The sequence below is a fragment of the Tachypleus tridentatus genome, chromosome 9, assembly GCF_004210375.1.
Source record: "Tachypleus tridentatus isolate NWPU-2018 chromosome 9, ASM421037v1, whole genome shotgun sequence".
NCBI classification, from domain to species: domain Eukaryota; kingdom Metazoa; phylum Arthropoda; class Merostomata; order Xiphosura; family Limulidae; genus Tachypleus; species Tachypleus tridentatus.
Window position 1 is genome coordinate 21297326 of NC_134833.1, and position 27723 is coordinate 21325048.

The following is a 27723-nucleotide window of genomic DNA, read 5'->3' on the forward strand; positions in this document are numbered from 1 at the left end:
ACAAAAGCGAAATCTGTCAGGGAAATCTGAATTTAATATGGCTGGGCTAAACAGTTATAAGCTTAGCCTTCAGCTAAGTATGTGTTAGATGAACGGTTAAAATAACTTTGTTATTGTAAATTATGTTACAGTAAGTTGAAAAACATTTGAATACCGAGATATAAACGAAAATAAAAGAAAAGTAGTAAATGTAAATGTAAAAAACAACAATAGGAAAGTATTGTACAAAATACAACAATGTGCTTATATACCAACACTGTTACTAATTCAAAGCATAGGATAAACACATAAGAAAATAAAAGATCAACATGTGATTTCACAATTTACAAAGAATTTGTTTAACTCACCTTAGTTTCGTGCTTAATACAATATTTGCTATCCAAAGCGATGTGAAACTTGATGTCCCAGATAATGAAGACTTTTTGGCCCTTTCATTCTAAATGGTAATTTGGGAACAACAGCTGTTACGTTACCCTTTCAACTGTCCCAATTACCCAGCGGTACGTCTAAGGACATGTAGCGCTACAAATATGATTTTGATCCCAGTGAGGGACTAAGCATAGATAACCCATGGTGTAACTTTGCGTTTGCAACAAAAATTTAAACAAAAATCCCTTTCAACCAAAATGGTACTGAAACGAATGTTATTGAGGCCAACCTGAAATCACGTATATTTCTCTTTTGATGACATGAAATATAATTACTTTTAAAATAAAAAAAAATCAAGATGGACATTCTTACTGTTTGTTGTTGTAGATTTCCAAGTTGAGCAATTTATGCTATTTTGACATTCAAACAGCGAAATGTGAACAAACAATTTTTTGAAACTATTGAACAGATTTTATTTGTTGTTGACAGTTTTGTAGAAACTTTGAAATGTTTTTTCTTGTGATAGCATGACTTTACGCTAGTTATTATTAAATAACTGTTCGTTATAATATTGTTAATAAAGTATTAAGTTGTTTGTTCAGTTAAATTGTTTATTTACAAAACTGTGCAGGTAATGTCTTAAACAATTGTTGTCGCTGTGATATTTTGTAATATACTACGTCATCCTTTTTGTCAGACGATCAGGGAAAATGTTTCAAAAATGTAATACGAAAAGTTCGAGGAAGTATGACGTCATAGGAACGTTTTAAAAGTATTTTGTAATAAAGTGACGTGAAAATACTATTGCATTGCAGAGCCATCTATACAAAATGATATTTGTTATGTTTGATTGCCTCGAAGTATACAAAATATAATTTAGAATATGCGTGATTGAAGTTGATTAAAAGGCAAATGGCAAAGATATTTAAGTATTGGACATTACGACCATTTATTTTTGAGTACAGTTTCACCTTTATAATTTTCTTAGGACTATGCATTCAAGGTAAAGATTTATTATTGATAATTTACAATTGGTACAGTTAAAGGTTTTTTAAAAGCCAATTTAGGCCTATAAGCATAAGTAGCATATCCTTTTTTTTAAAGCCTTAGTCTATAGGCTATACAATTTAGTAAGACTAGTCTCTACGTCTCGCACAATATCGGTAATAGTTAATAATACTATTATTGATGTTAATTCTAGAGCAGTTTTATTCACGATTCTGAAATGAAGTTTTAATCTTCTCTAGGTTAAGGTCGTGTCAGTTTCAACTGTGACAGTAATAAAACCTTTAGACAGTAAGAGACCATTTGGTTTTTTATTTCAAGGTTGTCCTTGCACGTCCTAACTTGAGAAGAGTAAACATTTAAACCTACCTTTTATTTTCAAATAAATAAAACTCTTAAAATAAAATGTAGCCAAGCCTGTCTTCCCAAATCTTAAATATGTCATTTTTGTTTTATTATCTTTACAATATAACATATTAATCCAATTTTTATCCTGTATTCTTGTAAACTTCAATAAGTTACTGTTATTTTATGAAAGTAAAATAAATCGAGAGAGATATTAATCTATCCTTATGATATCCTTTCCAACATTAGTCCAATAATTTTAGTAGCCTTCCTGTGAAGTCTTATGTTTTTTAGTAAGTAAATACCCTTTCTTAGCAGAAACTGACGTTTAACTAGTATATACAGAGTTAAATTTTTCTCTTGAATTATAATGATATTTTTCATAAATTATGGAAATCAATATTATAGAGTCTAAATATTACTTATATTAACCAACTATCAAACCTTTTGAATGTTGCTTAATGTTTTAATATTTAATTTGCACATTTTTAACATTTAAAAAAACTGTTTTTTTGTGGCACTGCTATCCTTGCATTTTAAAATTTGTAGAAATGACTTTTATTACTTGTTTTGTGACATTTCATCTCCTGATTGAAAGTTAGTGTATTCTATGAATGTGGTTAATAAAATTTAATATTATGTATATTGACTTCGTACATATGACCAAGTAAAAAAACAACAAAGAATACATGTTTAATGTCCCTGTCCTTTTCTGCAGCTCCTATCCCCTACTGTTTTTGAGATTTTTTTTCCCTTTTTGAGTTGTCATTTTTTGATCATACAAAGAAATATAGAAGCATACCAAATTAAAACAAAATATGAGATAAACACAGTTTATTCATGCTGCATTTCTGTATTTGTCATAAATTGTCTATAGTTTGTATGAAAGAATGAAATATAGAAGACTTGCATTTGACATGGACCTTTGAAAACAAGAAATAATTATGATAAAAAAATGGTGCGGACTTTCTTTAAAAGAAGCCATTTAAATAAAAAAGAAAAGGCACCTCCTTCCTTTTTCCAAAAATTGCATACTAAACTTTTTTTTTTTTTAACTTGGCCTAATATAAAAGTTAGCACTTTAAAAGCACCGATTGTACAGTGTACAAAGCATTGATTATTTTACATGTTACAGCCATCTGATGCTTGTCTGTTATTGGCTGATAATTACTGTGTCACCCTGTTCATACTGTTTTTTTAAATCATGATTTGTTTGTTTAATTACTAGTAGTTATTGTGACTAACCAATAACATAGTGTACTGCCCATAAACATATAGAGTGAATTTAAGTTTAAACTGATATTGCTGATAAAATAGTTGTAGAGTTACTTAAACTAAAACAACAAGAAGAAGATAACAATTTGGTAGGTTGGCAATGTTCTGGTATGGTTACATAATAATGGTTTTTTGTCTTATTTTTGGACATGTTGGGTACTTTGGTTATATGCAACTCATTGGACCAAGATTATTCAATGTACAGAGATCAAAATTTTCATAAATTGTAGTGGTATAAACTATAATGTTTTTATATGTAATAACACACATTAAGTTTTTTCTATGAACTCTAGTTTCTCAGTACTACATTTAAAAATTACATGAATAATGATGTACTGAAACCCTCATGAACATATCTAGTGAAGTTGCATTCTTGTTGTGAGGAGAGAACTTTTATTTGAAATTGTGTTCTTATAAAAGCATAGTTGTAACACATATTGCAGCTATTTCTCTAATTGTATGAATCTTGAATGCCCAAAGTGTGAAATGTTTTATGGACCCTTGTGATGCCATTTGGCAGATGCTAACATACTGTGCCATTATAGTAAGGTATATTCATCTGTGATGGACTGCCACAACATCGAGGGATATGTGTTAGAATTTTCATTTACTTGTGCCAGTAGAACCAGAGTTCAGCATCAATTCTCAAACGTCTTCTGGGTACAGAAGGATTTTGTTTTGTTATACACAAGTTTATTAAAAATTATTAATTTAAAAAGTGGAAATAGGGTATTTTGATAAGGTGCAGAAGCAAGATAGGTAGTTTTAAGTGAAACTGCTGTTTGAAAGAAGGAAATGAACAAGCTTAAGGCTTGAGACATAGTGATGACATGGTTTCCTCAAGCCAAACTCCATAGTTTGACTATTCAGTATGAGAGGCTTTAGACATCATAAGGCCAGTTATGGCTTTACTGCAGCCGGTTATATATCCTCCTATAGTGACATTCTGTGTGCTGTACCAGGTAAAAACGTTTTTGAAACTGCGGTGGGCTGTTGCTGATGTGTTCTTTATCTGAAAGTCAAGGATGACTTCTGTCTGTAGTATCTATAAAACTTACAATCACACAGTATTGGTTATAATGAATGCTGATCCAATGTTCAAAACTGCTTTCACTTGTGTTTTTGTTTGTCTAATATATTAAGTGGAACCAGCACCTAACATTTGTATGTATTTATATATATCTGTATGTTTTGTGCTAAGATATATGTATGGGTTTTCTTTCCTATTCTTAAAAATTGTCCTCATAAAAAAAAAAATGAATACACATATGACACTTATTACTTGGTTTATAAGTGTTTTATATCAATTTTTAATTTTTGGATTCTGTATTATTTTTATTTATTTATGGGATAAAAACAAAGTTAAGTTGAAGATATTTTCCTAGCAGAACTGGTTGTTTTCAAAATAGTACAAGGTCTCTCTGAGGTTCATTTTGTGTTGATACAGAATTTAATATAAATATTGAAATTTATAGTTAAATGAAGGAGTATGAAATAATGCACGTATATTTTAAAGGAAAAATTTGTGTGAAATAAAAAAATTTGGATGCAAGACATTTATTGTGAGGAAAAGTATAGAAAAGATTCACAAAAAATAGAATGACTAATTGCCCATGTCCCTAATCATATATAAAATATACATCATTCTGTATTTATGTATATCACAATTTTCTTATCAAATAATGCACTTCAGTGTTCTGATTCAACTTTATGGTTTTATTGGTTGTGTGGGTTATTATAAAATGTACTACCTGCAGCTTAAGAGCCATCCTAGTGGCATAGAATTCATTGATTCATCCAAATTTTAGAGTGCATTTTCATATTTACCTGTTAGGTTTCTTTTGGTTACATTAATTACAGTTTTTTTTACATACTTAAGATTTTCTACCAAACTTATATTTGAGCCACTATTTTACTGTCATCAGGATTCCAGTGTAGCAGGTTCATATTGATTGGTCAACCAGCCTCCCTCATTTGTTTTGTCTAATACTATTACTCACCACTGATTCCAGCAGTGTAATATCTTTATTTTTTGATGCCTATTAATTATCTTTACCTGTTTTTGTAACGTGTCAAATCACAATCTGTAAATACAGACACATACTTGCATTTGTTTACAACTTCTGTTTTGAGTGACAGGAAGTGGTATACAAATAAACCGTTCATTGTAGCAATTCTAAAGTTTTTTGTCAGCTATAGCTACTAAATGTACCAAAAGAAATGTTTTTTCTACTTGTCTTGAAATACAAGGCTCAGCATGGTTAAAGTGATTGATTTGCATTTTGAGGGTCATGGGTTCAAATTCTTGCCCCACCAAACATATTTGTCCTTTCAGCTGAGAGGATATTATAATGCTATGGCCAATCCCACTATTAATTGGTAAAAGAGTAGCCAAAGAATTAGCAGTGGTTGGTGATGACTAGCTGCCTTTCCTTTAGTCTTTCACTGTTAAATTGGACATGGCTAGCACAGATAGCCTTTTTGTAATTTTACGTGAAAAACAGACAATTCCTGTTAAAACTGTTTGGTTATTTATATATATATATATATATATATAATTTGCTTCATGTTGCAATGATTGTTGCTGTATGGTTTGCATCTGTTTAGCTTTATTTAGATAGTAGTATTTATGTACACAGTGCTGTAGGACTTTTGCATATTTGTTTGAATCCAATTATATGTTTAATATTTTTAAAAAATAAAATAATTTTATCAACATGCAGTGTGTAACATCAGACTCTTATTCTTAAGTTATAAGTGAGTCAACATTGTTTAGGTATTCTGGAAACTGTTATTAAAATTTTTTATTTCTGTATAAAACCAGGGTTCCTTCTAACATAATTTTGTTAATATGTTCAGTAATTTCACAACAAATAAGAGTAAAAATGGCACTCAAAATTATCTACTAGAAAAACAAAACTTTCATAAAAGAAAGGTTTTTTTTACAAATTTTCTGACTGTAGGATAATAAAATTTACAACAGTTACAAGTTACATACCGATGACAAGTACATATTATACACTATCAGTCATACTTTTATTTAATTCTAATTACCTCCAGCCACAGGTATAAAATTAAACTGCATTCACAATTCATTTGTTTCTATTAAGTGTTTATAAAGTTATTTTGAAGATGATGATATTCAGTTTTCCATCTCTTTGTGTTGCTATTATCATTACCTCTTGTTTGATAGCAGTAGCTTCAAAAACAAAAAAACTTCTATGTAAAGACTTTAATGAATAACACCTTTGAAACAAAACCCATTTACTTTAAGGTTTGTGCTACATTTTAAATTTCTAGTTTTTGCCCTATCATCCATCTCAATTCTCAAAACTTAACTAAGGCAAGTATTGAAACAAACAAGCAATTTCACTAAATTCCAGTATTTTTCATAAAATTAGGTTAGGTGGTAGTCTTAGATTGTTGCATGAAAAACATTCAAGGCTTAATACTTACTGGTATATTCTACCACAGAGGTTATTTATAAGACTTAAAGCAAATTATAAATATGATGTCATTTCACAGAAAAACATTCATGTATATGTGTCATCTAAATGGTAATGATTCACCACATGGATACTAATGAGAGGTTTTTGACTTGTTAAGTATTGAAACAATTCTAAGAATTTACCAAAAAGGAAGTTTTCTCAGTTGAAGTGTTTTTGTCTTGTGTTATAGTCGGAGCTGGGTAACTTAGTGGTTTTTGTTATTTTATTAATGAAAATGCTAAGAATCAGATGGTTATTTTTAAGACAGCCAATCTAATCATAATTTTATTACTTGATTGTTGAAATAATTGGACACTCTGATTAGATTAGTCATTTTGTTTTGTGAGAATCAGTATTATTCTAATTTCAGTTAATTGTGGTTGAGTAATGGAACATGGTAATAATTGTAAATACTAATAATTAGTGTTAAAATAATAATTTGTTAATAATTTATACCACTTGCAAGTAACCTAAATAAATGTGATAATAATCACAATTCATTGCTAAATCTAGTTCATACGAAAACATTTTATCTTGAAATTCACTATATATAAAGTATGTAGGCCACTAGTATTTATGTCATCTTTGAGCTAGTATAACAAGCCCTGGTACTGGACAAAAGGTTTCCTTAACTTTGAATGTGGCAGATGTGTATAGTTGTTGACATTATGTAACAAATATACTCCATTTATTTATGGGCTCTTGGAAGACTGATTACATAGCTTTGCATAACAACAAGTGTAATATCAGTATTTCAGTTACTTGGATTGTTGGAATAGTTGAAAATGTTAATAATAATCAGAACCCATAATTTCAATTAGTTAACTATTTTGTGACATTATATAATCAGAAACTTGATTAATTATTGGAATAATAGAAAGCAGTAATAACAGAAAACTGTGATTTGGATTGAACATGATTTAATTTATGTGACACTAAATTATTATAATTTCTACATGTAGGTGATTGATTATATACATCAAAGTCACCCAGCTTTATTATCTAATTCTTTATATTCTTCTAACTAAGAGCGTGTCATGGAATGAGCCAACGTTAAACAAAACCTTCTAATGATTACAAAAATTATTCACCAGCTATTTAACTTTGTAATAAAGTTATTAGTATTTGTGGTCATAATCCTTAGCAAACTTATTAAGATTTGGTCATAAGGATTAATTAAATTGTTAAGAAAAACATAAATATCTTTAAATCTGTTTCTTGTGCAATACCAATGTTTTTATGCTTGTTTCTAGAGCTGTACATTGTTTGAAAGCAGTGGTGGTATGATTTGTTATAGTTCTTTTTATGTTACCGGTAGTCAAGTGTATTTCTTGGAACTATCATTTGCTGTGAGAAACTTTTTGTCACTCTCAAATCTTTTCTTCCTAAGCTACTAACTTTGTAAATGGTCAGTGGAACCTATTTTATTGTGTACGTCTTTTTAAAATTCTATTTTCATGACAAAATATTTGAATTTTGTGACATATGCATTTCATTTATTAAAATTAACCAGTAGTTCATGTTTATGAGGTGTAGAACTGAAACAAGGGTCATACTAATAGGTTTATCTTTTTAAGGTTTATAGGAAGTTTACTAATTTTTGACTAATAAATTTTATTTTGGTCTTTAACCTGTTGACTGCCAAGTAATTCAGCTGCTACGTCAACTTCGAACTAAGTTCAAAATACAACTCTAATGTTTCTTCATTTTGTAACTTTTCTCATGATGCCATTTTGGATTGAAAGTGAAACAATTTGTAAGTAGGTCAAATGCATGTCTTTAAAAACACATTGATAACATTGAGAACGAATTAACTCGTCCGTGGCACTGTTACTGATTGGCTCGGATGAGTTATCTCGTCTATGGCACTGAACAGGCTAATATTTTTTTGAGCAAGTTAGAAGCACATTGAGGTAGAAAATATTAAGTTTTATTAGACCATATTTGAAGTGAGAAAGATTACATTTTTAGTGTATCTTAAAAGTTTCCACTGTTCCGAGTTACCCTATTTATTTTTTTGAGTCCTGGGAGTAGCTAATTTAAAGCAACCCTTTAACTTGTAGAGTTACAGTATTTCCTTGACTGTTGTTGATTAACCTGATATGCAGAATGCTTTTTGTTACTCATAAATACTTTCCTAAGATACTTATTTCAATATTTTCAGTTTTCAGACCCATTTTCATCCAAACAGCTACAGTATTGCCCTGTAATGAATTTTGTACTCATAGATAAATAAGCTACGTCTTTGTGTCTTAATGATGACAAATTATTGCTATGAAGTAGTTTATATACCTTAAACCATTACACATTTATCAATCATGTCTGTCAATATTATAATCTTAATATCATGATCTGTTGATTAGCTTTATTGTATCATTTAGTAATCATGGTTGTCTGTTGTTTATCTGCACCATGTTTATGATAGTACACTACTAGAATGATGACATGAGTATACAAGAATATTGTGTATTGTTAAATTGTGAACAGGGAGTTAAAGTGGTAAATACAACTTAAATGGTTCTTTGTGTATTTCATTAGTTATAATAAAACTTTCTTGAAATTAATTTGTATGAAAATCTCAGCAGTAATGCAGTTTTATTATTTACTAGAGGGAGTAAGTCACGTCGGTGAGCCATGTATTTTGTCTGTGTTTTGTCGAGGAAGTAACGTTCATTGTGAAAGAGGAATTTGTAGATGTAAAGCTGATTATCCAATTCAAGTTGACTCTCACAAGTGTAAACATGGTAAGTATTGTTTTGTAATTGTTTTAAAAAGTCTAGGGTATTTGTAAGGTAAATAGTTTACTTTGTATATGTAAACAAGAAATATTTTGATTGGCATTGTTATGTGTATTTCTGTGGTTTTACAATCATCTCAATTCTCTCTGGTTAGCACAGTTTTGTTATTTGAGATTAAGTAAAATGGTGTGTACTCTGGTGGAGACTTTTGACATTTTCACAACTTATGTTCCTTCATATTTTTATTCATCATATTTTGTAAGTGGGATTTGATGCATGCAGTAAGAAGCTTTTGTTATATTTTTTTGAAAACATGTTGTTACATGAAGAATGTATGAGTAAATTACAAGTTATTTTTGTTTTAAACGTTGAAATGGTTTCTTTTCGAAACAGGTAAGAAACAAGGTGAGAGATGCGAATACACGGAGGAGTGCACCTATTATGATGACAATGCCTATTGTACACAGCTGCCTTATAGAAGTACATGTGAATGTCACACAGATTATATTTATGATGCTAGTAAAGGGTTATGTGTGAAAAGTAAGTAACTATTATATAGACTACAGGTATTAGTGCTCATTTAGATTAGTGTTTTCTGTGTTAGAATGTGCCACATTATCCTTTTCTTTATTTAATTGTTTGTTATGGTAAATATAATGGTACTATTATATTTATATTGATGTAGAAAATTTAAGCTTGGTGTAAGTTTTGAGGAATGCATTTATATTTTATCTAAGTTATAGGCAGTTTTTATCATTCTCGTTTTTCACTGTATTTAAAACAAATCTATTACATTAAAATGTAGGTTCGTGTAAGATAATCTGATGAGATAAGTTATTTGTTAAGATGAGGAGATTTGTGTTATTGTTAATTCTGGTCTGTTTCTCGAGTTCGGCCTATGGTGCAAAACAACACGTGTAAATTGTTTTACGACATGCTTAGGCATTAAAAGAGAGTGAAAAATCTTCACACAACTTTTTAGTTTGAAATACAGTAATTTGATTAATTTGGTCTCATTTCTTATTTTCCAGAAAAAACAAGTTATACATATTACGGGTTATCTCGTAAAGCTGTAAAATGGCTATCTTTAAAAAGCCTTTAAAAAAATGTAATGGTTGTGAGATTGAATATTGTTTTGAATTTGTTTCTGGGTAGAGTGTTTATGTGGTAGTCAGAGACAAGTGATACAGTGTAATTAAACCTGAAAATATGTATTACGTTTGAAATGAGAAATTTTATTGGTTTATGTTGAAAGAGACCTATTTCATTATCAGGTAAGTTTTGAGGTACATTATTCCATGTTGCCAAAAGGTGTCAAAAACTGTAGTCCTAAATTAACTAGAAAATTAAATAGTCTCAAATTTTCTCTTGTTGTGAGAAAACTCAAAATTGTATATTAAAAAATATGTACACCAATATATCTTGTCTTGGTAAGTAAGAAACTTCAGTAGTAATTTGTCATCCATGCATTAACATTTTTATTAGCATGTGTACAGGATAGTTAAACAGTCATTATTGGTATTTGTAATACTCTGTCAGGTGAACTGTTTTATTAATGTATCAATAAAATATATATAAGGGATCACAGTACATTTAATTACTGTAAAGAAATTTAAAAAGTTTGAGGTTTGTATTTATTTTCTACTACGTTTTCTAAATGATACATCTAATAATTTTTCAGTTTCAGAAACTAGAAATGAAAGCTCAAATCTTGTTCTTCCAACTGCTGTTGGTCTTTCACTCGCATTTGCAAGTGTAGTGTGTTGCTGTTTAGCTCTCGTCCATATGTGTCGCAGGTGAGTGAAAATTTTCAGCCAAGTTAGCTAAAGTGCTGTAGGTTTATCTTTTGAAACATTATTCAGTTTGATACTGTAAACCATTATAAACCAGATAAGTTTCTTATGCTTTGGCTTAGCAGTTGTTAGCACATTTGTTGAATATCTTGTCAGTGCTGATGCAAGTTCTTGTGGGTGTGAGCATTTTAAGAATTTGTTAAGGACAAGTACTTCCAAATTAGATTTCATTTACCTGACTGTTTATTAAAAACTAGTTTTGTATCATACATATAGTCTTGTGCTGTCATTTTTTTCACATGTCCGGCATAGCTAGGTGGTTAGGGCGCTCGAATCCCCATTACACCAAACATGCTCACGCTTTCAGTCATGGGGTGTCATAATGTGATGGTCAATTCTGCCATTCATTGGTAAAAGAGTAGTCCAAGAGTTGGTGGTGGGTGGTGATGACTAGCTGCCTTCCCTCTAGTCTCACACTACTAAATTAGGGACAGTTAGTGCAGATAGCCCTTGTATAGCTTTGCACAAAATTCAAAAGAAACAAACAAAAATTTATTTCACATTGGAGAAGAATATTATGATTACACTTTATTTGTGGACATCTGCTAAAATTGAGTAGATATATATGTAGGAGTGATGTCACTTTGAGTAGTTTTTGCCTTGTTAAACCAGAACCTGTCTTTATATTTTGTCTCATTGCATGAGTTAAGACAATTTTACCAATCAAGGTAATGTAGACACTAACAATGATGATGTGCTTTACAATAATGTTACACATTAAAGGTTAATAAAAAGGGAACTTGTGCACAACTCAGATTGCATTAGGCTGTGTGCATGTGTATTTGTAAGACTGCATGTGCAGGATCATGTATTTAGGTATAGTCTTTTGCAACATTTCCAATTCATGTTGTCACCCCAGTGGCACAGCAGTATGTCTTTAGACTTGCAATGCAAGAAACTGGGTGTTGATACTCGTGGTGAGCTGAGCACATGTAGCCATTTGTGTAGTTTTGTGCTTCACTTCAAACCAACTAACCAGTTCACATCTGGTTTGGATTGATAATTGTACAGTGTTGCTCATGTTCAGTGAGAATAAATCTTTATTGGTTACTGGTGGAAAACTCATAATTGTTTTAAAGGTCAATAAGTTAGTGGGTTATCTTTATTGGTTACTGGTGGAAAACTCATAATTGTTTTAAAGGTCAATAAGTTAGTGGGTTATCTTTATTGGTTACTGGTGGAAAACTCATAATTGTTTTAAAGGTCAATAAGTTAGTGGGTTATCTTTATTGGTTACTGGTGGAAAACTCATTGTTTTAAAGGTCAATAAGTTAGTGGGTTATCTTTATTGGTTACTGGTGGAAAACTCATAATTGTTTTAAAGGTCAATAAGTTAGTGGGGGTTATCTTTATTGGTTACTGGTGGAAAACTCATAATTGTTTTAAAGGTCAATAAGTTAGTGGGTTATCTTTATTGGTTACTGGTGGAAAACTCATAATTGTTTTAAAGGTCAATAAGTTAGTGGGTTATCTTTATTGGTTACTGGTGGAAAACTCATAATTGTTTTAAAGGTCAATAAGTTAGTGGGTTATCTTTATTGGTTACTGGTGGAAAACTCATAATTGTTTTAAAGGTCAATAAGTTAGTGGGTTATCTTTATTGGTTACTGGTGGAAAACTCATAATTGTTTTAAAGGTCAATAAGTTAGTGGGTTATCTTTATTGGTTACTGGTGGAAAACTCATAATTGTTTTAAAGGTCAATAAGTTAGTGGGTTATCTTTATTGGTTACTGGTGGAAAACTCATAATTGTTTTAAAGGTCAATAAGTTAGTGGGTTATCTTTATTGGTTACTGGTGGAAAACTCATAATTGTTTTAAAGGTCAATAAGTTAGTGGGTTATCTTTATTGGTTACTGGTGGAAAACTCATAATTGTTTTAAAGGTCAATAAGTTAGTGGGTTATCTTTATTGGTTACTGGTGGAAAACTCATAATTGTTTTAAAGGTCAATAAGTTAGTGGGTTATCTTTATTGGTTACTGGTGGAAAACTCATAATTGTTTTAAAGGTCAATAAGTTAGTGGGTTATCTTTATTGGTTACTGGTGGAAAACTCATAATTGTTTTAAAGGTCAATAAGTTAGTGGGTTATCTTTATTGGTTACTGGTGGAAAACTCATAATTGTTTTAAAGGTCAATAAGTTAGTGGGTTATCTTTATTGGTTACTGGTGGAAAACTCATAATTGTTTTAAAGGTCAATAAGTTAGTGGGTTATCTTTATTGGTTACTGGTGGAAAACTCATAATTGTTTTAAAGGTCAATAAGTTAGTGGGTTATCTTTATTGGTTACTGGTGGAAAACTCATAATTGTTTTAAAGGTCAATAAGTTAGTGGGTTATCTTTATTGGTTACTGGTGGAAAACTCATAATTGTTTTAAAGGTCAATAAGTTAGTGGGTTATCTTTATTGGTTACTGGTGGAAAACTCATAATTGTTTTAAAGGTCAATAAGTTAGTGGGTTATCTTTATTGGTTACTGGTGGAAAACTCATAATTGTTTTAAAGGTCAATAAGTTAGTGGGTTATCTTTATTGGTTACTGGTGGAAAACTCATAATTGTTTTAAAGGTCAATAAGTTAGTGGGTTATCTTTATTGGTTACTGGTGGAAAACTCATAATTGTTTTAAAGGTCAATAAGTTAGTGGGTTATCTTTATTGGTTACTGGTGGAAAACTCATAATTGTTTTAAAGGTCAATAAGTTAGTGGGTTATCTTTATTGGTTACTGGTGGAAAACTCATAATTGTTTTAAAGGTCAATAAGTTAGTGGGTTATCTTTATTGGTTACTGGTGGAAAACTCATAATTGTTTTAAAGGTCAATAAGTTAGTGGGTTATCTTTATTGGTTACTGGTGGAAAACTCATAATTGTTTTAAAGGTCAATAAGTTAGTGGGTTATCTTTATTGGTTACTGGTGGAAAACTCATAATTGTTTTAAAGGTCAATAAGTTAGTGGGTTATCTTTATTGGTTACTGGTGGAAAACTCATAATTGTTTTAAAGGTCAATAAGTTAGTGGGTTATCTTTATTCAGCTTTTGTTTCACACAACTTCTTTTTCTAAACATATGAAACTGATTTTTGCATGTAATAATTTCCTGTTCGTTAACCCTTAAACAGTGGCAATGTTGTAGGTAGCAGCATCAGTTGATGGTGGCTGCCATTTAAGGGCTAATCTTAAGTCATAATTTGAATGGCTGAGGGGTTATCACTTTCAAATACACTTTTTGTTATTTATCAGTGTGGTAACTATGGTGTATGTGAAATTTTGTAAAATGTTTTCATACTGTATTTATTGTTGTGAGAGGTTTAGTTACATTTGTAATTTTACTAATATTTTTTTTTAAAAAAATCTATTTCATTATATTTCCAAATTAGGAAATAAGGTTTCAGTTTTACGACAGATGTGTTATATATTGTTGTGCAGTTTTGATGTGTGAATCCTGGATTATCTGTGGATTTTTAATTAAGGCATTAAAAAAGTGTAAATATATTTATTTCCTTATGAATCCAGAATAATTCATGAATGATTATTCTGAATAGAGTTGGGAGATTTGATTAATATAATTACCTATGAGTAGTGATTACATTAATTAATGTCATGTACACATTTATTTTTATTATCTTGTAAGTTTGTTGAGCACTGGGATAGTTTGACCTGGTGGTTTAGGAGGGGATGCTCTCTATACGAGGAGGATTTTGAGTTTGATTTCCATTGCCGTCTCACTTGTTTACTTTGTTTTTGTTATGAAAAAGCTGCTAAGACTATTTGCTACTGTCACTAGTTTTGAACTGCTCACTAGAGGGGAAGCAACTGGCTGGTTGCAGTGGCTACTTAAGGGTTAAATAAAGTGCAAATTTGTTTTTTTTTTTTTAAATTTGTTGTGTGTAGTTCTGTAATTCTATAACTATTTTCATTAATATTGTATAGGCAGGTGTGGATCTATGAGGGACGTTGGGGTGGATGGGTAAGAATATGCCTTTGAGGGTAATTAAAAATAGTTAAGAAATAAACCAAAGCAAGACAAAAATACAATGTGAGAATATGATAGAATAATGCAGAACTTCAAAATATTATAAAGCTAGCAGACTATCATTTGTTTTTTTTTTTTTCAGGAGTGCTGTACTAATTGATTAAACCAATGCATTTGAGCCCTCAAAGTGATTGATTAACAAGTACCACTAATCATTCGGTTCTGATTGTACCTTTTTTAATTTAGTTTTGAGTTAAACTTGAATGACATTTAAAAGATTGATTATTTAACTAATTCAGCTATATGTGTTTTAATAACTTTGGATATTTGTAGACAAAATTCTGAAGGGAGTGGCATCTTATGGTTTCAAGGTAATAGAACGTCTGTTGCCCAGACAGAAGAACAACATAACACACAGTTACGTGCAGTTGATAGCTTACCTTCTTATGATACAGTGGTACATGTTGAGGTAAGAACTTTAATATTCAGTAGTGATGATGCTTTTATATCTATCTAAGAATTTTTCCCATGATATATTAAAACAGTTTGATATCAAGCCAATGCAAAATATTTCTTTTTAAAGTGAGAAATTTAAGAATTCTTGTCAGTTTAGTTGCAGACATTTTATTTTATTGTATAATGTTTAATGTACTGAAAGCTCCTATGATGCATTTGAGTGAAGGTAATTCTTGCCTGGGATACTTTTATATAATCAAAACTAACACTAAAGGCTACAATACTCAAGATCATGGGTACAGTCAATCAAATCTGTAATTGGTCATTTGAGAAAGCTCTACAATTATAAAAATGAACAACATGGTCCTATTAAAAAAATATGTTTGCTTAAATAAACTGTTAGAAATTAATTTTAAGTTGTCTCACTCCTTATAATACTGAAACCTTTTTCTTGTTAAATCGCTTTCAGTATGAAATCAAAAGTTATGAACACGTTAATTTACCCAAAATTCTCCACTCTTCTGCCTTCCATTCAACTTAGTTCTTGTGTGTCTGAATGATGTATGTACACCCTACTTTCCTTCCATGAAACATATTTTCTATGAATGATGTATGTACACCATACTTTCCTTCCATGAAACATATTTTCTAGCCGACAGTCACATTGTTACTTTTATTCTCCGTGATTCTGAAGTCAACAGTAATTACTGCTACTAATATTTCTGCCAATATTGAAAACTTTAAAACTTCTTTGGAGACTTGTTTACACTTGTTTGGCTACCCATGTGGCAGCCCAGGTATTTTTATAAAGCTCAATAAATACTTTCGTTCGCAATTCCAAGCTAAGTGAGATACAGAAGTTATATAAATTTGATTTACGATTTTTTCTTAAAATTGAGATTGTGAAGATTAATCCATTCAGGATGCATCTTTGTTCACATTTTTCCAAACTGAAAGTTAAGGTGCATCTTAAATTTGAGATGTTAATTTTCAACTCTTTGAAAGTCTCAAAAACATTATTTTCCTTCAAACAAAGATTTTTGAAAAACCCCTCCATTAACCAACTGATTCGACTATATTTTAAAAGGAACTTAGATTAGAACAACTAAAAAAAAATGTACAAAATGTCAATTTTGCTGATGTCAGCACATCTAGTGGTGTAGTTGGATATCATCGTTCTCAGTCTTTGTCTGACTTTCCTGTTTATCAGATGCTATTTTATTGTGTTTTTCGCCCATGGAAAAGCATTTTACGTACAATGCCAAGTTTAAAAGAAAAGTTAACTTTTTGCACTGAATAGATTGGGAATTGTGCAACCGGAAAAAAGTATACAATGATTGAGGAAAACGTACGTTATTGGCTTGGTATGAAAACCAGGTTTGTTTGTTTTTTGCATGAAGAGTACAAAGTCATTTTCTGGCCCAAGAAAAGGAAGATATCCTGAAATTGATGCAGCTGTTTTAACATATTTTAGAGAGTTACAAAAGGAAAAGAATGTGCAAGAAATAGTGGTATTTCTTTCAAGGCTAGTCGTGGCTAGTGTGAGAAAATTATGAAAAGAGAAGGTTTGTCATTATGGTGAAGGACAACAAGTCAGAAATTACTATCTGATTTTGAAACAAGACTTAAATATCAAAGTTACATTATTGGTCTATGCCAAGGGAATCAATATTCCCTAAAGCAAATCAATAACGTAGAGGAAACGGCAGTTTTTTTCGACATGCCACACAACTACATTGTAAATGTCAAAGAAGGAAAACAGGTGACAATAAAAACCACTGGTTATGAAAAGTTAAGAGTTAGTATCATACTATGTGTAACTGCAAATGGAAATAGATTACCCCTGTATGTCATATTAAAGAGATAAATATTGCCAGAAGGAATTTTTTTATCAAAAATGTAATAGTTCATGCACAAAAAATGAATGGATGACATCAGAGTTAATGTAAGAGTGGTTTGGATGTGTTGCCAGCCTGCTGCATTATTAAAGCAACAGACCATGCTTGTAATGGATGTATTTCATGGCTATCTCTCTGATAAAATCAAGAGTAGGTTAAGGAACAAAAGCAATGATCTGGTGATAATTCCTGGTGGAATGAAAGGTCAGTTACAACCTCTTTATGTCCATTAACAAGTCATTCAAAGATTGTACCTGTAAGCATTATGAGGTTTAGCTGAATAAAGACAATCATGCTTTGACACTGAGTGGTATAATAAAAGTGTATCAGCATCAGTAATGGTGGAGTGAATTTCAAAAGCTTGGAAAGAAGTGTCAGATGGTATTATTAGAAAACTGTTTTTAAAATGTTGTTTATCTAATGAGTAAGATGGAACACGATGATATTCTTTGGAACAGTAGTGAATCAAGTGATGAAAATGCTTCGTCTTCAGAATATAACAGTGAGTCAGAAGAAACACTGAAGTAACATTCTGATTAAATAAAGAAAGCAGGAAGTAACATTGTGATAAAAATTTAAATTTTTCTGTATATTTGTATATTTTTTATTATATTTCATTTTAAATACATTATTAACATTTTTGATTCATTAATAATCTCTTTTAAGACACATTTACTCCTTTCTAATTATCATCCAAATTATTTTTCCTGAAAATCCCTTTTTAAAAGTAGGGTGCATCTTAAATTTGAAATAATACAGTATATCCTTCTGTGTTTGTACTTTGCAAAATTAACCTGTCTGTACTCAAGTTCCATGAAAGGGTGATGCCAAGTTGAAGTGGATAGAGAGTTCATCTGGTGGGTAATGGTGTCTTGACAGGGGATTTACACACATTCCTATGGTCCTTGTTTTTCAGACATTGTAGAGTATATGCTAATTCTCCATGTGATGTTTATAACCTTTTTTATGTTCCCTTAACTTCAGTTGGTATTCCCATTGCACTTACGAGGAGTTATTAAGCCTGTCCTTTGGTTTACCAAGATCTTTTCAGTTCTTCTAGTTTTGTGACATGGTTGACCTTTCTGGAGTTGGATGAAAGAAGCTTGTCCAGTCTTTAGTTATTACTTATCCTTTTTTTTTTCTTCTGAGGATTTTCCATTACAACTACAGGACAATATTTTGAACTCTAATTATGTTTACCTGTTAAGCCACCAACATGTGGTTCTGTTATTATAGCCTGACTTTCATGTATATTGAGGAGATACCCTGCTAAGAAGAATGCCTTTCTGAATCTCCTCTCCCCTTGGTGTGGATTCCTGTACATGGTGAGAGGACCTCCCAGGGAAGGTTCTGTTCTTTCAGGTTACCTCCTCTGGGATCTAAACATCCACCCACGTGTTTGCTGTGCGTGGCGACCTGTGAAGGGGAGGAGAGGATCCTGGTGGTTGAGGGGTCCAACCTTAACCCATCACTTTGGCCTTGAATTTCTGTAGACAGGCAGCCTTTGGGTGACTCTCTTGGATCATTTGGCTGGTCCACTTGGGCTAGAGTCAACCAAGTACCAGTGTTGGAAGTTCTCAACGGGTGTTGTGGACATTGTGTCTGATGCTGGTGTTTGGGTATAGTGCTCACGAAACCTTGGCGTTGCTGCAGTGTCCTTGCTTGACATTGTACTGCATCCCCTCATAGGGCTCCATGGTGGGTGGGGTCAGTGGGCATCGAAATTTTCTTTTTTTTCCTATGGATCCTCCTAATAAAAATTTAAATAAAATAATGAAAAAACAGTCAACAGGTAAACGACCATATCTTGAAGACTCTGATCAGCAATCTTCAATATCTGTACCACCAGTTGTACTTCATTTTCTCATCCTGCATTCTCTGTCAGAAAAACCTTTAGGTTCACCATTTCTCTTGCCCTGGATCATATTGTAGTCATATTGTAGCTAAGCAGTGCTCCAACTGCACTGTTTATATTGACTCGCTTAGTTCTCTACTGGCCCTGGAATCGCTTCTCGTTGGTTCACACCCTGTTCTCACTGATATTCAAAACCAACTGGCCCATTTCTCATTAACATCTACTTTTATCCAGTTTCTCTGGATACCAGGCCATGTTGGTATTCGAGGGAATGAGCTTGCAGACACGACAGCTAAATCTATCTGTCCTGGCACTATCACCACTGTGCCTATTCCATACATGGACTGTGGTCTTGTATTCAAGGCTTGGCTCCCTGCCAGCTGGCAGTCGACTTGGAGTGAGCAATGCGAAAACAAGCTTTTCCAAATAAAACCCTATATTGGACTTTGGCTGTTTTGCTTCCGTAAGGATTGGAAGGAGGAAGTTGTTCTGACTAGACTACGCATTGGTCACAGTTTTTTAACTCATCATTTTTTTTTTATCTGAAACTGATGCACCAATATGTAGTCTGTGTAACACTCAGGTCACAATAAGCCACATTTTACTTTCCTGCCATCGTTACAACTCTCAATGACAGCACCATTTTAAACATGTTTTGTCCCAAGGTTTGTCCTTCACGTTAGACAGTGTTATTGGTGACGGTAACGAATAAATAACAAACACTTAAATGACATTAAAAAGATTAATGGCTATTAAAAAAACTAAAAACTTTAACAAGGTGGACAGTGTTGTTATTACACTTTTGCTGCATGTTTTTTTACACTTTTATTACTTTCCCCTTTGATAATGGCTGTAATGACACATAACCCAGAACCAGGACTGGAAAGACCAACTTCAGGTGACTGACGATGATTCCTCTACTTATATGTTAGTCTTCCTGGCGGGTTATGATAATTACCATTATGCGAGAAAGGGTCCTTTATAACTTCTCTTTCTGTAGTTTCTCTCTTAACATTGTAGACTGGATGTCAACATTGGTTTTATGCCACTAATGTTTCTAATTGCTATTGGGTTTATCTTCATTTCCTTTTATGAATTGTACTACATTTACTTTACTTTTATCTTTTTACTGGATGCTTAGCACCTTATTACAATTTTGCTACACATCTTGTAAAACTTTTATTACTTTATCTTTTGATAAATGTAATGACACAACACAAAACAGTTGCTCTTTCAGTGTTCTTTAATCTTAATGTACTGGTTTAACCAAAATCTTCAACTAAATCTTACAGGAATTTTTGTTTCATATGCATATTTCCTTTCTTCACCAGGAGACAAGATGGTGGTAAATGTGTTATTTAGAAATAATTGTTTATAACTTAGTGAAGACAGAGCCATTTGTGATACACTTAGTATAGTCATTGTTACCACATTTCACACAAGGAATATTCAAATGAATCTCAAATTTTATTGGTTTTTTCTAATGCACATATTTTTTTTCACGACCAAAGTTTTAAAAGTGATGTATTTACTTCCAAAGAAAACGGCTATTTTATATGTATATGTTTATATACAATGTGTAGAATGCTCCTGAGGAACCACCACCTTCGTATGAAGAAGCAGTAAAAGTTATGCCAATTACTGCAGTAACACTTTCAAACAGTGATAAACCATGACGTGTATATATATCTTGTCTATTCGAGCATCCTGTCTTCCAAGAATCAAGTGAATAACTGTTGAACAGACCTACTGGAACCTGGTATTTCTGTTACCCTTTAATTGGTTTGTTAAGAGGTACCAGAAGAGGATTACTACTTAGTCTCAGTTTTGTTTAATGTTTTAAAGTTAGAATTATTTTATCTCATGTATCGCTACATTTGTAAAAAGATGGGTAAATGACATGCCAATTTTCGTTATAATAACGTTAACCTGTGGATATGCTTCAAGAATTTCAGCTTTGTGTATTTTAAAATAAAGCTGTATCTTGGATTTTGTTGTTATATATTCGTGTATTGTATGGTTTGTAATGTCCCATACATTTACACTAGTTATATTGTTTGTAGAAACTTTTGATATAAGAAATGTCGGCATTTCTTGTTTTGTTTTTCTTGAAGAAAATGTTTTGTTCTATAAAAAATAATTTTGATGAAAGTTCCAAATAGTATACATAGTTGTAGGTTTTTCATTGTTTTACATGAAAAGCAGTTTACATAGTTTAGGTTTTTTTTCTTCATTATTTTACAAATTTAAATTAATTGGAAATGTCAACTTTTGATGTAATGGAAACAAGATAGTAATGTTTCATAAGTAATTATTCATGTACATGAAAATGGAGTGATTTTATACTGTTAGAAAACTTGCCATTCATGCTGAAAAATATTAGGAATGTTTGTACCCTTATTCAGTGAAGTTGTGAAGGAATGTGGATATTTTATAGAAATATTTGTACATATTTAATATAAATATCAGTGTATGAACCAATGAGTATGAAAATGCAGGTTTAACTCAGTAACTCTATATATGGAACATGGTTAAGGAGTTCACGAAATATTTAGAAATTGAAGGCAAATGAAACGAGAACCAGTCGCAGCTGGTTTTACAGAGTTAAGTCTTGTTTTAAAATGAAGTTTCATTTTAAGTCATACTTGAACTCAAGTTATAAAATAGATTTATGGTACTAGTTTTAGAGGAAATGTAATATTTGGATCTGATAACTCGTGAGTGTGATGTCTTGGCCATCTGTATTAGCTTTGTGATGGCATACGAAAATAGTGTCATATCTGTGTCTACAGCAGGAAGAAGTGAATTCAGTTAAAAACAACGATAGATTATCCCATTATAGGAGTTGTGACAACCCTGAGTTATGCCATGATTGTCAAGTGTTGATACAGAGAAAAATGTCGCAGTGATCTGTCATTTTTCGCTGATGGTTGTGGAATTAATTAGACCTTTATAGCTTATTTTAGGTCAAAACAAAGACTATTTTCCTGACTGTTAAGTACACTTGTGACTATGTCTATATAAAGAAAGTTTTTGGTGTCTGTGTGTCATGTAACTCATGCTAAGTTTCTGGTCACATTGACTTCTAAGTGTTGCCAAATGCACAAATCTGGACAGAAATAAATTTTTTTTTCTCGACTCTTTGGGGAATCTGGGAATTTTCATAAAATCTCTTTTCCAAAACTTCTGAATTCACCAGTTTTTAAATGGTCCCAAACAAATTGTTTCAGCTCCAAGGTTTGAACAAAGGTAAAACTTTTCAACTGATGCCTTTGGGAACTTGGGCAGAAAAAGCTTTTATGTGGAGTTGCTTAAAGTGGATCCCAAATTTGTCGTTGATTTGCATCACAGCATGTAAATAAGTAGGCCTACTAATTATTGTTAGTACCTTGGTTAAAGGAATGAAAACTAATTATAGTGAAACAGTGTAAAGTAGTAGTACAGTTATTAAATTTGTAATATCGCAGCCCCATAAAGCCCCATGGGACTTAGGCTCACGTGTTCATCAGTACATATATCTGTATGTATGAATGTATCTTTGTTAGCATTCTATCTTTCCACAGAGATGTGCTTAACAACAGAAATCTGTGACTAACCAAAGACCTATAGCATTTCATTTTCACCTTTGTAAATCATAATGAGTGTTTTTGCCAACTATTACATTGTATACACTCAACATAGTATAGAAAGTAATGTATCATTTCCAGATGGTGTTTATTTCTTTAAAATTTTTTTTTTCTTATATCCAAGAAATTGCTGAAATATAACTTAGTTATGGAGATATATTTTAATACTTGTTTCAATATAATGGTATCCACTGCCATTGTCAGCTTGTACACATGTACTTTTGTATTGTTATAGACTTTTCTGAATTGGAATTAGCATAAGTGTTACACTTTTTTATTTAATAAATTTAATCTTGAAGCATTAAGAGGTCAGTTTATTAATCTTTATGATAAGTTACCTTATTTTTTCTTTAAACTTAGGTCTGTACCTGTGGAGATTTTATTAGAAAAAATTTTGATGGGAGCTTAACTGTTATGTATTAATATATTTTGTCATCTTAGTTTTATGTTGAATAGTAAGTGGCATTTTCTTATTATAACTGAAGTGTTGCTTTGATAACCTAAGTGAATTGCATGTGAATATGTTGTTTTATGAGGGTGTGTGTGTGTTTTTTCATATAGCAAAGCCAAATCAGGCTCTCTGCTGAGCCCATCAAGGGTAATTGAACCCCTGATTTTAGTGTTGTAAATCCATAGACTTACCTTTGTACTAGCGGGGGACATTGTTTTATGACAACTGGAACTAGTGGTTATTAAAACACTTCAGATTTACCATTTTAATGTGTTGATAATATGTCACAATAAATAAAGCATTTGTATTATGTACTGTCACAAAATACGTGCAAAGAAAGTACATTCCGAAACAAGCAGAAATCCGTATCATATTGCTCATTTCATCATAAACTTTTGGATGTTTCCAGTTGTGTAGTTTTTGTGATGAATATGCCTGTGCTGGGAAAGTATTAAAATAATTCAAAAAGTAAAAGTAAATATTTTTATATTAATTGTTTTTGGAGTCTCAAAATTTTTAAATCATTGTTGACTGGGATCTTGCATGTATTACTTTCTTGTGGATGAAATTCTTTTACACTGTTGAGCTTTTGGATGAATAGTTTCATAATTTTGTTGATAAAAGGTATGATTCTTCATGTATGCCATTATTAGTAAAAAACAAAATAATCTAAGGATAAATATTTCGTCAGGTAAAACGTTCATTTTTATATGGAGTTTTGTTTCCAAAAATTCCCCAATGTATTTGTGAAATAACATGCGAAACTATTATATTTGTGTGTGAAAGCAGAACTTTAGTATTTTTGTCCTCTCTCACATTTAATTATTATTTATGGCCCCCCTCTTTCTTCAGTGAAGTACAAGTGTGATAAGATTGTTTTATGTAATTCTGTTATCTTCAGACTGTGTGTTTCTTGCTTGAGGGCCTTGGCATGGCTAGATGGGTTAAGGCATTTGACTCGTAATCTGAGGGTTGCAGGTTTGAATCCATGTCGCACCAAACATGCTTGCCCTTTCAGCCGTGGGAGTGTTATAATGTAATGATCAATCCCACTATTTGTTGGTGAAAGAGTAGCCCAAGAGTTGGCAGTGGGTGGTGATGACTGGCTGCCTTCCCTCTAGTCTTACACTGCTAAATTAGGGATAGACAGTGCAGATAGCCCTTATGTAGCTTTGTGCAAAAAGAAACATCTTACTAGAGTTAGACCATAACCTTTATAGAGTTTTAACTGGTTTAATTTGCTGATATCTACATTACAGTTGTGACAGAAGTTGTAGAACTAGCAAAGACAAACCTTTAAAAATGCTCATACACCATTGGGGTATACTGACATTGCAGACAGCACTTTGATTTGTTTGTTTTGCACTTTGTATGTATGAAGAATCTGCCTTAGTCTACAGAAATAATCTTCTGACATTGTGTTGGATGCAACTAGAGCAAAACAGTATTTTATGAACAGCTTGCCAGGTTATCCATTCAGTATATCAGTAGGATTTAGTCATGCAAACTAAATGGTGTACTTAATTATACACTAATGTGTGGTTCCATCTGCCCATTCATAATATACCCTCCCTCCTCTTTTCATACTTTGTACATTTCATGTTGTAACAAACTGGTTTTTCCTATTTCAGTTTTATTTGGAGGTCAAGAATTCATCAGGATAGTGTTTAGCCTTGGCAATACAATTGTGTTATAACAGTAGAACATACTTTTAAACTTGATGCATTTAGCTACAGCTATGCAACATTTTAGTGTCCTAGGTGTTCATCCTTTGTGGTTGAAAACGGTGTCATTTTTGGTTGAATAATTCTGATACATCATGTATAACAGTAGTTTATTGTCAAAGGTTTTCTTGATATCTAGTAAAATGAGAGTAAGTTATAGGAGGGTAAATATAGATTACAATGACATAATTTTGGATATGACAAAAAACTGTAACCGATGTAAGGAACGTGAAAAAAATTAGTATTCTCATATGTTAACATATATTTTTAGCATAATTAATTTTGAGAACTAATGTAGTGCATTGCATTTGTTGCATTTTTTATTTAAGTGTTAATTTAATTTAAGTAAACAGATTGTTGTATGCTGACTTTACTTTCTAGTCTTTATTTCCAAGTCTTATGCACAGTCTAAAACAGTCCACATGGGTGGGGGGTGTGGTTGGACTGCAAGACAACTTCAAAAATCATTTCAAAGAGAGATAGTTTGATACATGTGCCTTATTAAAAGCAAAAGTTTTGGTTTCATTTTGGCCATTATAAATACATTTCTAGTGTTTCCCGGTTAACAAAAAAACAAACAAACTTGCTTTGCAGTTAAAAGAATTAAAAGTCAAATATATTGTGGTGTTTTTTATCATACATTTGAAGCTGTAAGCCATAATGGTGTGGAATGATTACTTTCTTTAAAATATGCCTGTGTTAGTGTAGCTCATTGAATAAGTATGTCTGATGCTTCCATTTAATTTATTTTGAAACGCTCTTGATGAGAACAAATGCTTTGAATACACGTGTTTCATCATACAAATAGAATAATTTTCATATTCTGTTGTGAAAGGAAATTTACTAGGCTGTAAAATATGGTTTCTGGTTCACTGTTAGTCCTTTCTCATAAAACATTACAAAATCCTGCCACATTATCTGGCCTCCTCACAACACCCTATGCTGGTGTGTGTAGTCCTTTAAATGAGAACAGAATAATCTTAAAATATTATTATTGCTCTTTAGTCAATACTCAGTAGCAGACACCATGTTTTGATTACTGCAAATATGTGTACGAATTGTTAGTATGTATTTTTCTACATGTTTGTTTGTTATACATTGAACTCCTTGCATTTAAAATATGAACATGTGGTAGGTTAATAAGTACATGTGTGAAACTGGCTAACTTGTAATTATTGTTAGGATCCTTCTGTCAGGTTATTAAGTGCATCTGTGAAAGTGGCTAACTTTTAATTATTGTTAGGATTCTTACAATCAGATTAATAAGTACATGTGTGAAACTGGCTAACTTGTAATTATTGTTAGGATCCTTCTGTCAGGTTATTAAGTGCATCTGTGAAAGTGGCTAACTTTTATTGTTGGGATTCTTACAATCAGATTATTAAGTACATGTGTGAAATTGGCTAACTTGTAATTATTGTTAGGATCCTTCTGTCAGGTTAAGTGCATGTGTGAAACTGGCTAACTTTTAATTATTGTTGGGATCCTTACAATCAGGTTATTAAGTGCATGTGTGAAGCTGGCTAACTTGTAAATATTGTTAGGATTCTTACAGTCACTTCTTATAAGATGACTAATGTCAAGATTCCTCAAAAATGTCAATGTTTTTTAATGATATACTGTTTGTATTCATAACAAGTGTTCATTAAATTTGATAAAACCAGTGTCTTTATGGGTTTTGTGCTATTTTTGGTAACAGTGTAGAATGTTATTTCAGACATAGGATTTATTGTAAAAACTTTATTCATTTGATTGGTATACATATCAGTAAACTATAACCAGGTTACAGCTATTTTTTGACAGAAAATGTCTTAAAATAATAGAAATAACAAAAAGAAATTAGTTGCTATTTTCTGGTGGGTAAATCTATTAGCTATTTCAATGTCATTGATTCAAAATGTTGGATTTTAAAAGGTGCTTAGACAATTTCAAAACAGAATTAAAATTTAAGAAATTTTAACACTTGCCACTGAACTTTGCAGGATCCTGTGAATGTTAAGACAGTAGTTAGAAATGTGTGTGCTAACAAGTTTTCCTCATGAATATTTGTTTACATTCTATCTGATCTTGAACTAAGTGGTTTTAAGTAAAGTAATTCAATGTTGTATGTGTGTTAGTCCTTCATACCAGAGCTAGTGTAAATATTCCAATAATAAAAAGCTATAAGGACTTAAGGACTTGTGAGATGCTTTTGGTTTGGGGGTGAGTTTGATTTATTATATGCTGTTTTAATTTACATTTCTCAAATGAGAATCATATTACTGATAAAATGTTTCATTTGTCACTGAAATCACCCACTGCTTTATTCAATGAAATAACTGGAGCTGTATTCTGTATATTAGTATGTTGATAATCGGTTTAAGAAACAACATTGGAAGCTGTCAACATGTCTAATATGGAAGATATTTTGATATGAACAGTGGTAACCGTGCTTCCATTTTGTTCAATGTTTGTTTTTTTTCCCAAGTTTGCAAAGGCTAAAAGTATGTTTCATACCATATGCAGAATTTTGTTCACAAATGAATGTTTATGTGAAGGTTTTTGAAACATTTGTTCCAGTAATTTATTGCAGAGAGATACACACATATACCTCCTAGACAAAAGCTAGATGTATGTACCTGTGAGATGGCCAGTGCTGTTATATAGAGTATTAAAGATTGCTACTGGTCA

The 27723-nt window shown here is 31.6% G+C and overlaps 1 protein-coding gene across 1 annotated transcript; it reads left to right on the forward strand.

Moving 5' to 3' along the window:
• Window positions 1–1163: 1163 nt before the first annotated feature.
• LOC143224840 (uncharacterized) lies at window positions 1164–27216 on the forward strand. Its single transcript, XM_076453196.1, has 6 exons — window positions 1164–1372; window positions 9092–9226; window positions 9614–9760; window positions 10902–11016; window positions 15377–15512; window positions 20836–27216. Exons 1-6 carry the CDS (start codon window positions 1282–1284, stop codon window positions 20926–20928), a joined length of 717 nt encoding a protein of 238 aa, XP_076309311.1. The 5' UTR covers window positions 1164–1281; the 3' UTR covers window positions 20929–27216.
• Window positions 27217–27723: the final 507 nt, after the last annotated feature.

Coding starts and splice junctions, on each gene's coding strand:
- LOC143224840 (XM_076453196.1), top strand. CDS start 1,282: ATGGCAAAGATATTTAAGTATTGGACATTACGACCATTTATTTTTGAG. Junction 1,373..9,091: donor CTTAGGACTATGCATTCAAG/GTAAAGATTTAT, acceptor ATTATTTACTAG/AGGGAGTAAGTCACGTCGGT. Junction 11,017..15,376: donor CTCGTCCATATGTGTCGCAG/GTGAGTGAAAAT, acceptor GGATATTTGTAG/ACAAAATTCTGAAGGGAGTG.